Genomic DNA, 13,805 nt, shown 5'->3' on the forward strand with positions numbered 1-13,805 from the left:
TACTGGATTCTTTTACCTTTTCAAGTCTGTAAAGTTCCTTCAAATTAAACTAAATTAGACAAATTTCTTTGTCGTTTTACCGCTCACAACTCCTCTCCAAACTAACGCCATGACCAGAGGCAGATATGGCTTCATTTTGAACAACCACAAGGGGACCACAAAAGGTTTGGGAAGCACTGCACCATATTAATTGCAAAGTCCCTGAGTCAGAGGTAGAATCCTGTGCATTTGTGTTGCTTAGAAAGTAAAATGGCTGGCCTTCTCTCCATAAACACTCTATCTCAGCATGTCACACTGAAGCAGAACAATGATTTCAAAAGATCCAAAAATACACCTGAATAAATGTGCCTCAACTTCTGACTACATCCAACCATAACAGTGTCAACCTCATGAGGAATAAATGTTATGTTCTACTCAAAGGGAACCAAAGGGAAAAACCCTTTGCTCCTGACAAGGAACACCTGTCTGAGTGAGTGTATACTGTGGAATGAGTGTAAGCCTCTGGGACAGAGGGAGTGAGTGTCTGTCTGTGTACAAATATCCAGCCAGGGTCATGCGTGACTCTGATGCAAACTTAAATTACAGATATAACTTTCCATTGTCTTGTGTGCTAAGGTCAGGATTCAGACTGCGTACACACACACACACACACACACTGATCCACTTCCGCCCACACAGATCCAACACTTCTCTGTCCCCTCCCACAGCTTTCCCTTTCCCTGTCTGGCTGCTCTGCTGCATGACTCGGTGGCGGTTGCCCTGTCTATCAGTCTATTTCCAGGCTCAGGGCCCAGCGCCGAGGCAGGCAGGCAGTCAGTCAGTCAGGCGGTGTGGTGGAGGGCAGAGGGGTTGATGCGTGTGTCAGAGAGGCGCTCTCCCACATTCCCCCGGCGGCTGGCAGCAGGCCGGGCCTGCGGAGGGGGGTTCGCCTCTTTCTCACGACCTCTCAGGTTCCTGCGCTCATCTGGGAGCTATTCATTTCCTGCCAGAAAACAGCCTTCCCCTGCAACTGCAGTGGGGGGGGGGATACAAGGGAATGGGGTGGAGAGGAGGGGAGGGAGAGGAGTTTGGCTTCAAAATGAGTCCAGGGCTTGGTACAGCAAGCCCTGGGCTTAAATCATAAAGCTCTCGCTTGTCTGGGCTGCAATCAAAGACAGCCCCAGTGACGGGCTGAGGGAGAGAGGGAGAGGAATCATGAGAGAGGGAGAGGGAGAGAGCAGACCATATGGTAGCACTTAGGGAGCCAAGGAGGAAGCAGAGGGGACTTTTTTCCCCTCCTTTCGCTCTCTGGATGCACGCGGAGTGTGGGAAAAGTTAATGGACACGCATGGCAGCTAACCCCCCGGTCGTGTTGTGACATGTGTGCGGTCACTCCGGCAGCTCGGCCACTGCACTGGGTAATTGGAGAGGCTCGTAAAGCTGTTCTCCAGAGGGGAAAAGACCACTGAAGATGTTGGTGGGTTGGTGGGTTGTCCTTGGTAGGAGGAGGGGGGGGGGGGGTGAAAGAGGGAAAGGAGGTGAGGTGCGGTGGGAGGGCTCAGCAGCTGGGTGTTGTCCGGGTCACACCACGTGCCTCCCAGACGTCCCACGTCCAGCTGTGGCCTCGGGGCTCAGGGCAGGAAGCTCGACACTGGCCCAAGCACAGCTGGAATGCTGTGGGAACGTTTTGTGTTTGTGTGTGTGTGAGTGTGGCTATGTGCGTTTGTGTGGAGTGGCTCCGTCTCACAGGAGGCTGACTGTTATCCTGCGTGTTAGGCCTGTCCTTGAACCCCACACACAAACCACCACCACCACCACCATTTAACTCCCACTACCTCACCCATTGTGCCCTTTGGCCAGGCATGTCCTCACCCAGCACCCTGTACAAACGCACACACAAGATGTATGCACGCATAGGCACGAGCTCACACATGGCTTCAATCAAACAGGGATGCATGGCCCCCCGTAAAAAGGTGTGATGGAAATTCAAAATGATGGCACTTATCCACACTTTGTGCCTCTTAGCGTACTGATAATTGCAAACACCTGCACCTCCCCTCCCTACACACACCCCCTTCAAAGAAGGGCCACACTCGGATAGCTGGAGGGGGCACACACACCTGGGCAGAGCAGAGCACTACCACATGGCTCAGTGGTGAGGCGTTTAACATGTCCTTCTGCTGTCAACCCCCCTGGCATCGAGACACTCTGATTGAAGACACAGTCTGTAGCTCTTCTGCGCTCCATAATGTCAAGAGACTAATGCTGCTGGCGACGATAAAGCTGATTGAACAGTGGAAATCCTCATAACGATGATTCCTTCACCCTTTTTTCCCACTTTTTTTATAGCTTGTCCACTTCAAATTGTTGGTTGGTTGTTAGTTTAATGATTACAGACTTTTGAGAGGAAAAGGCCACTGCAGCACATGAGCAGAGGAGAGGATTTAGATCTATTTCACAGGAAAACAGATGCAAAACATGTAAACAAAAAATGCATGTGGCTTATGTTTTGATCACACCCCACAAAGGCTGCTCTGACGAGCCAATTCAACCTAAAGCTTCTCCAACAAAACTTAAAGTGTAAAAAAAAATCAGTGTATTTTTCCATAACCATATCAGATTAGACAGAGGCTCTGCTCATTTTCTAAGACGCTCACCCACAGCAGCCATTCATGCTCCACTCATTGATCCCACGAACACCAATCAGATTGCAATACGCTTCTGCGCTGCTAGATGGCGTAAGTGACCTCCGTAAGGCTCCAAAGTTGCCACCAGAGGAGGTGAAACTGCTGGACTAAAAGCCAAAGGAGCAGCTCTGGAGAGTCCAGTGCTGGTGTCTGATTGATTACAGAACCACCGTCTCCTGCCTTATTCACGTATTCAGATAATAGAATTACAATTAGACAAGAGTTTGCTTGACAAACTGGCCCAGTGTGGCTTACAGTGAGCGAGCATGTGCAGTGTTTTGCTCTAAAACAGGATGCAGGCCTATTAATAAAATGTTTGTTTGTTTTTCTTTTTTTTGCAGAGATTGAACCATAAAAACTAGTTAGAGGACATTCATTCCCGCCTCGCAGTATCATTTGACATAGTCGCACTGACACTGATGCTGCTGGTTGAAATAAAAGTGTGATTTTGTTTGTTGGAAAAGAAAAACAGTTTATGTCCATTTATGAGTTTTAAAACACTTGTTGGTTTCATGTGTAACAGCCCAATCCGATCCGCTTGATCCGACAAACAAGGCCACAGCAATGAAAAAGCTTCTGGTGGCTCACCAAGGGTTTGCTTCCACTCAGCTTTGCTTTTATACGCACACAAGTCTCCGTAACATACTTAAAGTACCAAATAAACTGCATCAACAGGCGGAAATTCGTAATAAGTTCAGCTTTACGGTTTAATAAGAACAGGCTTAGTTTTCCCAACAAACAACGCAGGAACCAGCTCGTGTTTCTTTTTATATCTTTACAAATTTATTTGTCTTCCAAAACGAAGAGCATCATAAGAGCATTGAACATATCTTTGGCATCACACAGTAAAAAAAAAAAAAAAAAAAAAGACAACTCAAATATATAAAAATGCAGTGAACGGACTTCCACAATACAGTTCCCATTTCAATATGAACTTTACTCCCTTGTTAGCTGTACAAATATAGTGCATACTCTTTCCATTTTACAAGAAAAAAGAACAGATTCAAAACAACTTTCTAACATTGAACGAAGAGAGAACCATTAAGTGTCATTTTAAAGTCTTTGTGGTATTCTTCCACTTTTCACCAGGGCCGCCACACTGAGTCCGTGTTGCCTGACGGGGCTCCAGGGGAAACAGCAGCCGGTACAGGAACGGGCGTGCCGACGTTATTGGCGTACACCGGGATAACTGGGCCGTTTGGCGCAAATGCCGCATTGGGTATGAGGAATGCAAACTGTCCGTCTGTGGCAGGCACGATCTGGAAACCACCGTACACTTTGGTGGCGTCTGAGGGTAAATTTGCCGGCGATGAGCCTCCTTTACAGGACACAGTGTTCATGGGCAGGACCTGCGGGGATGAGCTGGGGATCTGCACCATGGACTGACCGAAGGAAGGGTGAGTTGGCCCTGCGGTGGATGGGAGCTGGTGCTGGTGCTGATGCTGGCTGGGGTAGTTCATAGCGTTGATCTGGGTCATGCAGTTGGCCAAGTGGCCGAGGAGCCGCGTCCTGACCTCGGTGTTGACACCTTCGCAGGTGGACAGGAACCGGGTGACTTCATTCATACACTCGCTGAAACCAGCACGATATTTTCCCAAGACAGTGGGATCGGTGTTCAAGGCAGCTGCAGAGAAAACAGACGGGTATACGTAAGTCAGGATACACATACGCACGCCTTGTTTTGTCTAAACAATCAGTAGAAATGTGCGAGAGTCGCACGCAGATTTCAAAGGATTGTTCTGAAACGCACAGGCATGAGACATATTAGTCCGGGAAATGCGACTTACCGGTCATTTGAGCCCTCTGGAGGTTCCGGAGATGTTTCACAGTCATCTCCAGGATGTCCGCCTTCTCCAGTTTAGAGTGTCTGGAGCTCTGAGGGGACGGGAAACACACATGGTTAGGATTACGCGCTCACTTTCTCACCGTTTGACAGGGGCAGTTTGGAAATCTAATAATAACCAGGACTCTAAGTGAGTACTTACATCTTTTTTCAGCGCATCCAGGATGAGAGTTTTCAGCTGCCCCAAGCTCTCGTTGATTCTGGCTCTTCTTCTCTTTTCCATAATTGGCTTGGATGACTAAAGATAATGAGAAAACAACATTAGTATCATATTTCTCTTTCTTGTTTCGTGCGTAAAGGTGAAAGACGTCGCTTTTGGGGCGAGAAGCTCGTACAAAACTGTGTCCAAATTTCTGTTTTTAGTTGATACTGACGAGGAAATGTTTTTCAATACAAATTCTGTACAAACCTTTCTGTGCTCAGAGGCTGTCTTGGGTTTATCGGGAGTTGTGTTCATGCTTGCCGGGGTTGCAGCGACCGGAGAGGAGGAGGTTTTTTCCATCATATCGGCAGGCATCTTTTTTTATCGGAAATATCCCACAAAACCACAGCAAATTACGATCCACTGGTGTAGAAAAAGGGACTTGGAATATTTTCAGCTGGCGATATTCAAAAGTCCCCTCTCCCTCAAAAAAATCCTGAAATACGTATGAAGTTAAAATCCGTTAGAGCAATGCGCAGCAGCAGCAGAGGCTACCAGCAGCGGATGCAGAGTCTCTCTGTTGGGCTCTCCGCGTGTGGCTTGTATTTATATCTCGCACTGCACGCGAACGGCTCGTGTGAAACTTCCCAAACTTTCTTTCCCACAGTAACTTTCCACCAATCAGGGCGAGGGACACGCGGCCCGAGGGAGGACGGCTCGTGGTCGGCGCCATCCCATTGGTTGTTTGGCCGCTTGAGCTGGCGGCCAATGGCGCGAGGCCCGGGTTCAGGGCACAGCCAGGGAAACTGCCTTCAGTCTTCAATCATCGTACCGTTTACATATGAACAGTGGAGCCGCTGACTGGGCACCGCCACCAGGAGCGGGCAGAGGACTTTTTTGTCCACACCGGACAAGAGATAACAGAAGAAAGTATAATGAAATAATTATACGAATAGAGTATTTATTATACATATCATTATACATTATTATACACCTCACTGGTTTAAACAAATCAAACTTTTTGGCCTGTCTACACAAATCTACCCTCTAACTCTTGTAAAGTACAAGTCGTGCTCAATTTAAGTGTTATCATTAATTGGTAACTGTTTAAAGTAAAGCCAAAAAAAAAAGAAAAAGAAAGTTTAACTTTTGTGCAGTTTGGACACCACCAGTGAAAAGTGGCAGGCTATCAGGCACAGGAGGCAGCACTTTTATTCTTTTCTACCAGGCTTGTTACTGCTATAAGGACATTAGTAAAAGAAACAAGCCTGGATGACTCCAAACCACACGACGAGGAGACGGACTCTGCACACAAGCCTTATAAACACACCAGTTTTAGTTCTAAAGTAACAATAATTTAGCCTACCCTCCGAGGAGGAAATAAAATTAAACGCGCACACCCCATTTCCTTGTTATTTACCGCTGTAGTTCCCAACTCTGTGGGACAAATTTTGGCATTTAATCATGTGCCGGTGTTGTGAATGTGGAGCACGTGCCAGGATGTTTTATGAGTGCGGTGGTTGGAGGTTTGGCCGCCGGGCTGCCGGGGGGCCGCCGGGCCAGGGAGGAGGCTGGAGGAGTGAGGGGAGGGTATGTGGCGGCGGCGGCGGTGGTTTACATTAGAGGGGAAGGTAAATAGCAGCTGCTGTTTTAAAAGCCTGGGAAAACCACGCCTACAGAGAGAGCTGGATCGGGCTCCCTTATCGGAATGTGAGCCAGAGCAGAGATATTTCTGAGCCCGGAGAGCTCACACGATCAGACCGATGCCTCCTCCTCTTCCCCCTCCTCCTCCTCCTCCTCTTCGCCTCTGGTCGCCCCACAGCGTTCAAGGCTTTTTTAGATTTCAGGTCACAATTTAATTTCCTTATCTTATCTCTATTGCGGTTGAAGAGACGTAAGAGCAGCCGAAGCCGAGTAGTAAAGAGAGAAAAGAAACCTAATTTGCTTCTTGCAAGTTTATTGACACAAAGCAGCTCTATATGTTGTTCAGGTAGTGCGACACTGTGGTCACAAAGAGGGAAGTTTGTTTGTGATACATTTCAGAGTCTAGGAGTCGTGTGGGTATTTAAAGTTGGAAGAGTCCTTGAGTTGATTATCACACTGCTTCCTACATTAGCCTTGTGTTCTTTATAGCCCGACGATTCCAGGACCAAAAAACAAACAAACAAACAAACAAAACCCTCCACAATGACTTCACTTCAAAAAACGACCAAAGTCGACTCTTTCCAACTCTATCATTAACTACTTACGTTTAATGTTATCACTGTTTGTCTATGAGAAACTGCAAAAAGTTTACTTTCTCCTGCGCATCCACCATCTGCGTTTCCGCAGAAAACAACGCAATTCTGAAGGATTTAACTGACAAATATGCCAATGTGAGTCCAGGTGTACGAATTATGATACACGCATATTAACCCGCACATTCATCAGTTTACTGTTTGAGCGCATGGAGCTCGAGGCACGGCTCTCCGCTGAGCTCACACACCTCCAGCTGCTGCACAGACCGCGACACGTGGCGCGCAGGCGACCAGGGGAAGGCGCTCCTCTCGCCGGCTTGCCGCCTGGATCTGCGGGGCGTCGCCGGCGGCTGGCCGCAAAGATCGTGAATTTGATAGGCAAGGCGAAGCTGCACATGGCTCCACATCCTCAGCTGAACACGAGAGGCGCAGAGATGCTTTTCGGTCGTCTCCAAGCCGGAGCGCGCAGTAGTAAATTGTCATGTCTGAAAAACTTTATATGACATCACCGCCGAGCAGCACGTAGACGGAATAAATTATGTTATCAAAAGGCTAAAGCATTCATTTGTGCCTTTAATAACACGTTTTAATCACATGTGGCCACGCCGCTTTACAGCCAAGTGTTGTTTACAGCCTGAAAAGACGGATAAAATATTGTTAAATGGTTGGTTATAACTAGAGTTACTCTCTCCCAGCTACAGTGTCATACTGTGCAACTTGCATGTGGAGACATCAGTGAAACCTCACACGTGTCTTGTGTGTAATTGCAAACTTTGCTTTTGGCAGGAGGGAGGCTGGTCTGTACATGCGCCCAAAGCAGTTATAATCCTAAATATCCTTGGAGCGCAACAATGCAGCCTCTGTCAAACACATCACTGACATGTCTCATTGTTGTGAACTGCACACCTGAGTCATTTTTTCCCCGCACAATGATACTGACAGAGTTCCAAAACAAACGTATTGATGTGAAGCAGACAGAGTGTAGGTTTTGAAACGCGCTCCGCCTGAATGACTTTCTCACGCTCATGTTGCAAGAAGTCTCCGGCGGTGAACTGAGTCACGGGGCTTTGGGTCTCTCGGTCCCTCCCTTTTCCTTGGGAGTTGAACATCTTGCTGGGCGCACCTGGCTGCCGTCGGTCCCCCGAGTGTTACCTGTTGCTATGTCTCAACTCCTCTATCACGAGAAATCTGTGGGAAACAGGCTGACTAACAGGCAACACGGCTCTCTGTTGTGAAAAAGCTTTTGATCACATGATGTTTAAAGATACCTCGACTGATGAAAAGCCGCTAACAATGGTCCAGCCAGGAGACAGGAAAACAAACAAGCGTGATTATTTTACTTTTATATATATATATATTTGGGACCCCAAGCCTTCACGCTCCAAATTCTCACACTCTTTTTACCTGTGAGCACCCCCCCACCTTCGTCACCCTCCCTCCCTCCCTCCCTGTCCCCACACCGACCCTCATCCCTGTTGATCTTATCCTCTCTTCATTTTTATCTCTCTTTTTTATATCACCCCTCCTCACACACACACACACACACACACACCCCTCCTCCCTCCCACTTTTATCTCCCTCTTCCTCTTTCCTCATTCCACCGCTCCCTGTCTTTCCCAGGACTCATATCTTTATTGAGCCCTCTCGACCATGGACCTCCACACACTGCAATAATGCAGCAATAATGCAATTAGACAGGGAGATTGTGGGGCTAAAGTGTGTGTGAAAGTGTTAGATATTGCGCTCACCAAAGAGTTTGGCCTGCCATGCTCACCCAGTGCTCATGCCTTAATGTGTAAGCCATTGGTGAACAGTGGTGCTGCCAATGGGCGCTCCTGGTGCCCCAAGGGTGTCAAGGTTGTGTGTGTGTGTGTGTGTGTGTGTGTGTGTGGGTGGGGGGGTATTTATTGAAGCTTCATGGCATTTAAGCTTCAATACCGGCTGGTGAGGAAACTGAGCAGAAAGCGGGCAGTCAGACAGGCTGTATCAAGGCCAGCCTCGAGGTGTCATGTGGCTGCCGCTGCCAAACTGGGGGTGGCACTGTGCTGACACAGCCTGCTCTCCCAAGAGGCTGTCACACAGCGGTTGACTGGCTTGACTTATCCAACAGTGATTAGTATGGTCAACAACAAGTCCCCAGAAATCCTTTCATTTCCCACAGAGCTGAGAGTTCACTGTGTGCACAGTCACCGCTTGTCAACAGCCAGTGCACTTTAAAGCTCCATTTGGAAACTGCAAGCTAGGTGAGAAGCTCATTACAAACAGTCAAAGTCTCCCAGCTCTCTGCAACTGTTAAAGACTACAGCAGTAAAGATGCTGGTGAGAGGCTGCACGTGTTCAATGTTCAGTGTGAAAGTTCAAATCCTGACTTTGGAAACAGCAGTTTGACAAAGTTATCTCACCTGAAGGCCTTCTTACAAGCTTTTTTTTCTGGAACATTTAAGCACATCTAACAGTCTTCCTCAGCAAATGGACCGTTGGTCACATGAAAGCAGGTGGTGAAAGATGAGACCTGACCACAATATCAGCTGAGGAAGATGATGAGATGTGATTGAGAGTTCTGGAAGCAAAAAACGAGTGGGCCTTGTGGCTCATTTTTTTTTTGCTAAACTCGTACTACTGTGTAGAGGTTTTAAACTGCTCCAGCACATTGTTTTAATGAGCAAGTCTTTGTATTATGTGTACCCTGTGCCCTATTGTCATGCATGCACTGGTGACATGATATGTATTTCTGCAGACTGTAAGAGGCACTGAGAGATGTTGGTGGAGATAAAACGAGGACCGCAAACAATGCAGATTTTTTTCAACAGGTTTTGGAAATGATTTATGAGATAGAAAATGCATTAAAGGTTATGGCTTGATATACTCAAAATATACTCAGAATATCTTGGTCTATCTAGTTTGCATTATAAAACACATAGGGTACCTTTCACAGAGTCATGAAATCTTTACCGTAAATTATTAAACCTTTCAGTCCTCAAAACAACACTCCGATTAAGATTTATCAGATGGACAAAACACATCTGCTTGTGAAAAACCATAAAACTGTATCTGCAATAAACCGTTATTTGGCTGCGTTCAGAGGCTCTAGCACCACCCACAATCAGTCAGAACAGTGACCCATCACCGAAGTTGCTCACAGTGTGAGCGCAGGGTCACAGCAAACAGAGGGTTGTGTGAAAGCGATAAGCTCTGACAACTTACAGCAAGTGCCGAATGATAGCAGAGCCAGTCCTTACCGATTTTGGAGTGTGTTGAGCAGAGAGGGGGAGTAAGTGGAGCGGCGAGTGAGAGTGTTTGTGCATGTGTGTGCGTGCACACATCATCCCAGTGTGGCATGAATGTGTGTTATTAGTGGGAGTGGAGTAGGACCTGTGCTCAGCTGCTGTTAGCGAGGCCAGCCAAGGCTTGGAGAGCAGGATCAAAGCAGGGACAAAGAGAGAGAAGGAGAACTGACAGATCCTCCAAGCAGAGAGAACAGAAGGAGGAGAGAGGAGAGGAGATGAGGGGGTTTGGAGGCTCTCCAGATACAGCCGCACACATCGCTTACCTCCCCTCACACACACACACACACACACACAAACTGAGGTGCCTGGAGCAGCCTGGGAGCAAGGAAAACAATAAGTACAGTGGATGTACTCTTTCTTTCTTTTTCTCGCACAAACACACACACACACACGCAGAAAGATCAGCATGGGTCACTGTAAGCCTCGCAGACACAGGCGCTGGGGTCCGTTTTGGCTGGCTGAAACAGAGAGAGAGAAATGTTTTAAGGCCTCAGTGCAGGGCTGAAGACCGGAGCGTCCCCAGGCAGCCGCTACTGCCTCCCTCCACTTCTCTCCACTACAGAGACCAAGAAGCTCGCACTTCCTTTAGGGGTCTCTCTCTCTCTCTCTCTCTCTCTCTCTCTCCCTCTTTTGCTCCGTCTCCCTCTTGCTCACCCCCCTGAGCTTCACCATCCACGTCACTCCTCCTCTCTCTTCGTTCCCTCCATCCTTTTCGCTCCTTTTCTCTGATGCCTCTCGGAGAAGACCAGCGCTATTTGCATGTGTGGGGGAGGCGGTGTAGCGTCGAAGGTCAGGGGTCACGGTGAGTCAAAGCCAGCAGCGGTGGAGAGGAAGCGGTTGGGGAGAGGACCAGCGAGTTGGCCTGGGTCTCTGGTTAGCATGCCTGAGGCTGGAGCAAACTGGGAATACAGCTGCTTCTGCTGCTGATAGTGGTGCGGGTGGGGGGTGAGGGCCACTCATGCAAATGCGGTGTAACCACCATTTACTGAATGTTCTGACTGCAGACATATTTGTATACAGGACTCAAACTGTCAAACTACAGAAAAGATAAAAGATAGCGCAGCGTTATATTTGGGGCGTGGACCTGAGTCTTTATTAATTACTAGTGTTTAAGAGCCGAATCCCTGGCCAAACATATTGATCTTGGGACAATGCTGAGTTCCTACTCAAGATTTTTTTAGTTTGTCTTCAAGCCAGTTTTCAGATTTACACAAACAAAAACACACCTGAAACATTAATTTTCCTTTTGAGCCATACAACATCTGTCTGTCCCTTTGTTTTTCTATCCATTTACCATCAGGTCCACATCAAACTGAAGGGGAGAGAATCTCGCTTGTTTACTCTCAATGAGCACTGGGACATTTGAATTACAGGTGCATGAAGCCTCCCCATTTCCTTCTAAGGAGCCAGTTTGTTGACTGTAGATAAGAAGTCCAGCCTTTGAAGAGACAGGCATGCATGAACACACACACACACACACACACACACACAGAGCTCCTTAAACTGACAGCTAGCCTGATGCTGTGAATCATTATCTCTAATAGGCCTAGTTTAGTGTAAACAAACATACATCGAGTATCGATGCCGTTCTCTCCCAGGCAGTCACTGGCCCCTCCATCACAAACCCAGATAAACTGTGTCAGTTTCAGGGTTTACTAATATTTGCATCAAGGTGATGAGTTTAAATGCTTTGGCAGTAAATCGAGAGGTGACCATTTATAATAATTTATAGTTAAAGGATGAAACTGTTTCAAATTCTGTTAGCAGTGTTTAGGTGCTGCATCAACCGTATTTCATCTTAAATCTGGACATTGATCTCACTGAAGATGGCAACTAGTTGAAGGAGTCAATATACATGGGCAAGATCTACAGGCGTATGGAAATGTAAAGAAATTAAATATGAAGGAAGAAGGGAAGCCTGATGTTACTGCAAAACATAATCAACTCAAACTCAACACTATGGCATATAATTAGGATTTTTGTTAAGAGAAAGGGTATTTGTCAGGTTCATGCAAGGCCCTGCTCTACTAAAAAGTCCTTGAGCAAGACGCTGATCTCCCACTGGATCCAACCGTTCTTTACAATAGCTGCCCCTGACCTCTGATCTTCCTGGAGGGAAGAATACTAAAAAAGAGTTTCACCGCTGGGATCAATGAGGTACGACATTGTTATCACTCAAATGTGATTACAACTAATGGCTTGAAATAATTTATCAAGTTTAGTTCCTCTGCTAACTTGGCAGAGTTGTTCCTGAGGATGCCCTGGGAGGCCCCAGAGCCCTTTTTTCTCCTCCTACCTGGGCCAAGGCCAACCTTATCAGACAAGAGGGCCCCGAGGATTACCCCCCACCCCAGAGCATTAGCCTCCCTCCTGGAGAAAAAGGGCAGGCATCTCTCCCTCCTCTGTTCCACCTCAAGCCCTCATCTCCCCCCCTTCGGCCCTCAGCACTCCACCTTTCCCGTGGGAGTTTGCAAAGCCAGGATAACCTTGAGACCTCAGCTGGTTCACTGCCAGAAACATTAAAGAAATTCCCTCCTTCCCTCCTTTTCTCTCTCTATCCTCACCTCTTCTGTACACCCCCACCCCCACCCCACCCCACCGCTGCTCCAGCCCTCCTCCTGATCACCAGGACATTACTCTATTTTTTCCTCTCCGCGCCCCCTTTTCTCTCTCCTCCCCTTCATTTTTAGTCCCCTTTTTTGCCTTCTCAGCCTCCTCTGATTGTGACTAAGATTAGCCCTTTTTCTCTCTTTCGCTCCCTCCCTCATTTCCTCCTTTCTCGTCTTCGACAGGAGAGAGGGTGGGGGGCTCAAGTAAAGTGAAAGAAAGGGCTGTTCATATAATCTCCTGCGCAGTTGACTATTATCTGTAGATTGTCTAGCTGCCAATTTCAATTTAGCCAGCGCTGTTATCAGGCCAAAAATAAGCGCCTCATTTGAAAGGTGGAAATCAAACTGTCCCGACAAGAGGGATGACTGACGTTGATTGCAAACTAACTGTTTTGGTGGCAGCCTGCACTTTGTGTGGCTTTTGTCTCTTGCCTCTCACCCCCCTTCCCCCCCTTTGCCTCACTCCCTATTCTCCCTTTCGGCTTCACGGCTGTCATATTCCTTTAGTGCTGGAAAGGTCAAGTGCTGCTTGCTGCCTGTGAGATCTGAGGGAACTCAGGGATATTCAGCGTCCCCCTCCACCTCGTTTTGTGGCAACAATGCTTCCTGCTACGAGCTCCCCTGCACCACCACCAGCCTCCAGCCAGCAGCGTCAGGGACGGTAGCAGGCCTGGTTGCAGAGGAATGTGTTTATCCCCTGTAGTTAGCTCCTTCCTTTCAAGTTTCCAGCTCCTCCAAGTTGATCTGTTTTCAGCACGCCACACAGAAAGGGGGCCCCGTGTTCCTGCAGGATAGCAGCCGGGATCATTTCACAATGTTTATGGTCAAGAGAAATGATGAGTAATAAAGACGAGGGGGAGACAGAGACTGAGAGGAAGGGATGGGAGGAACATCAAAGGAAAAGTAAATGATTCACATCTTGTTCAAGTTGGAGTACTTTTTCACTCACTACTTTTTACTCCGCTCCGGTAAAGTTACAATAGATTGCCCTCAGACATGTTGTGTTTTTATTCAGGAGTTC

The 13,805-nt window shown here is 47.6% G+C and overlaps 1 protein-coding gene across 2 annotated transcripts in view; it reads right to left on the reverse strand.

The window, feature by feature from the left end:
• Positions 1-3,348: 3,348 nt before the first annotated feature.
• The window catches only part of her6 (hairy-related 6), a 65,889-nt gene continuing 55,432 nt past the window's right edge, over positions 3,349-13,805 (reverse strand). Inside the window, exons 1-4 of one of the 2 annotated variants that reach the window (XM_046392312.1) lie at positions 4,919-5,252; positions 4,652-4,747; positions 4,454-4,541; positions 3,349-4,290 (exon numbers count right to left, since the gene is read on the reverse strand). In XM_046392312.1, the coding sequence (XP_046248268.1) occupies positions 3,749-4,290; positions 4,454-4,541; positions 4,652-4,747; positions 4,919-5,026 (834 nt within the window). In that variant the 5' untranslated portion in view covers positions 5,027-5,252 and the 3' untranslated portion in view covers positions 3,349-3,748. Of the gene's footprint in view, positions 4,291-4,453; positions 4,542-4,651; positions 4,748-4,918; positions 5,253-13,805 lie in introns of those variants that run through there. The other variant, XM_046392313.1, reaches the window with a different exon arrangement.

Source organism: Scatophagus argus, chromosome 6 (assembly GCF_020382885.2).
Source record: "Scatophagus argus isolate fScaArg1 chromosome 6, fScaArg1.pri, whole genome shotgun sequence".
NCBI lineage: Eukaryota > Metazoa > Chordata > Actinopteri > Scatophagidae > Scatophagus > Scatophagus argus.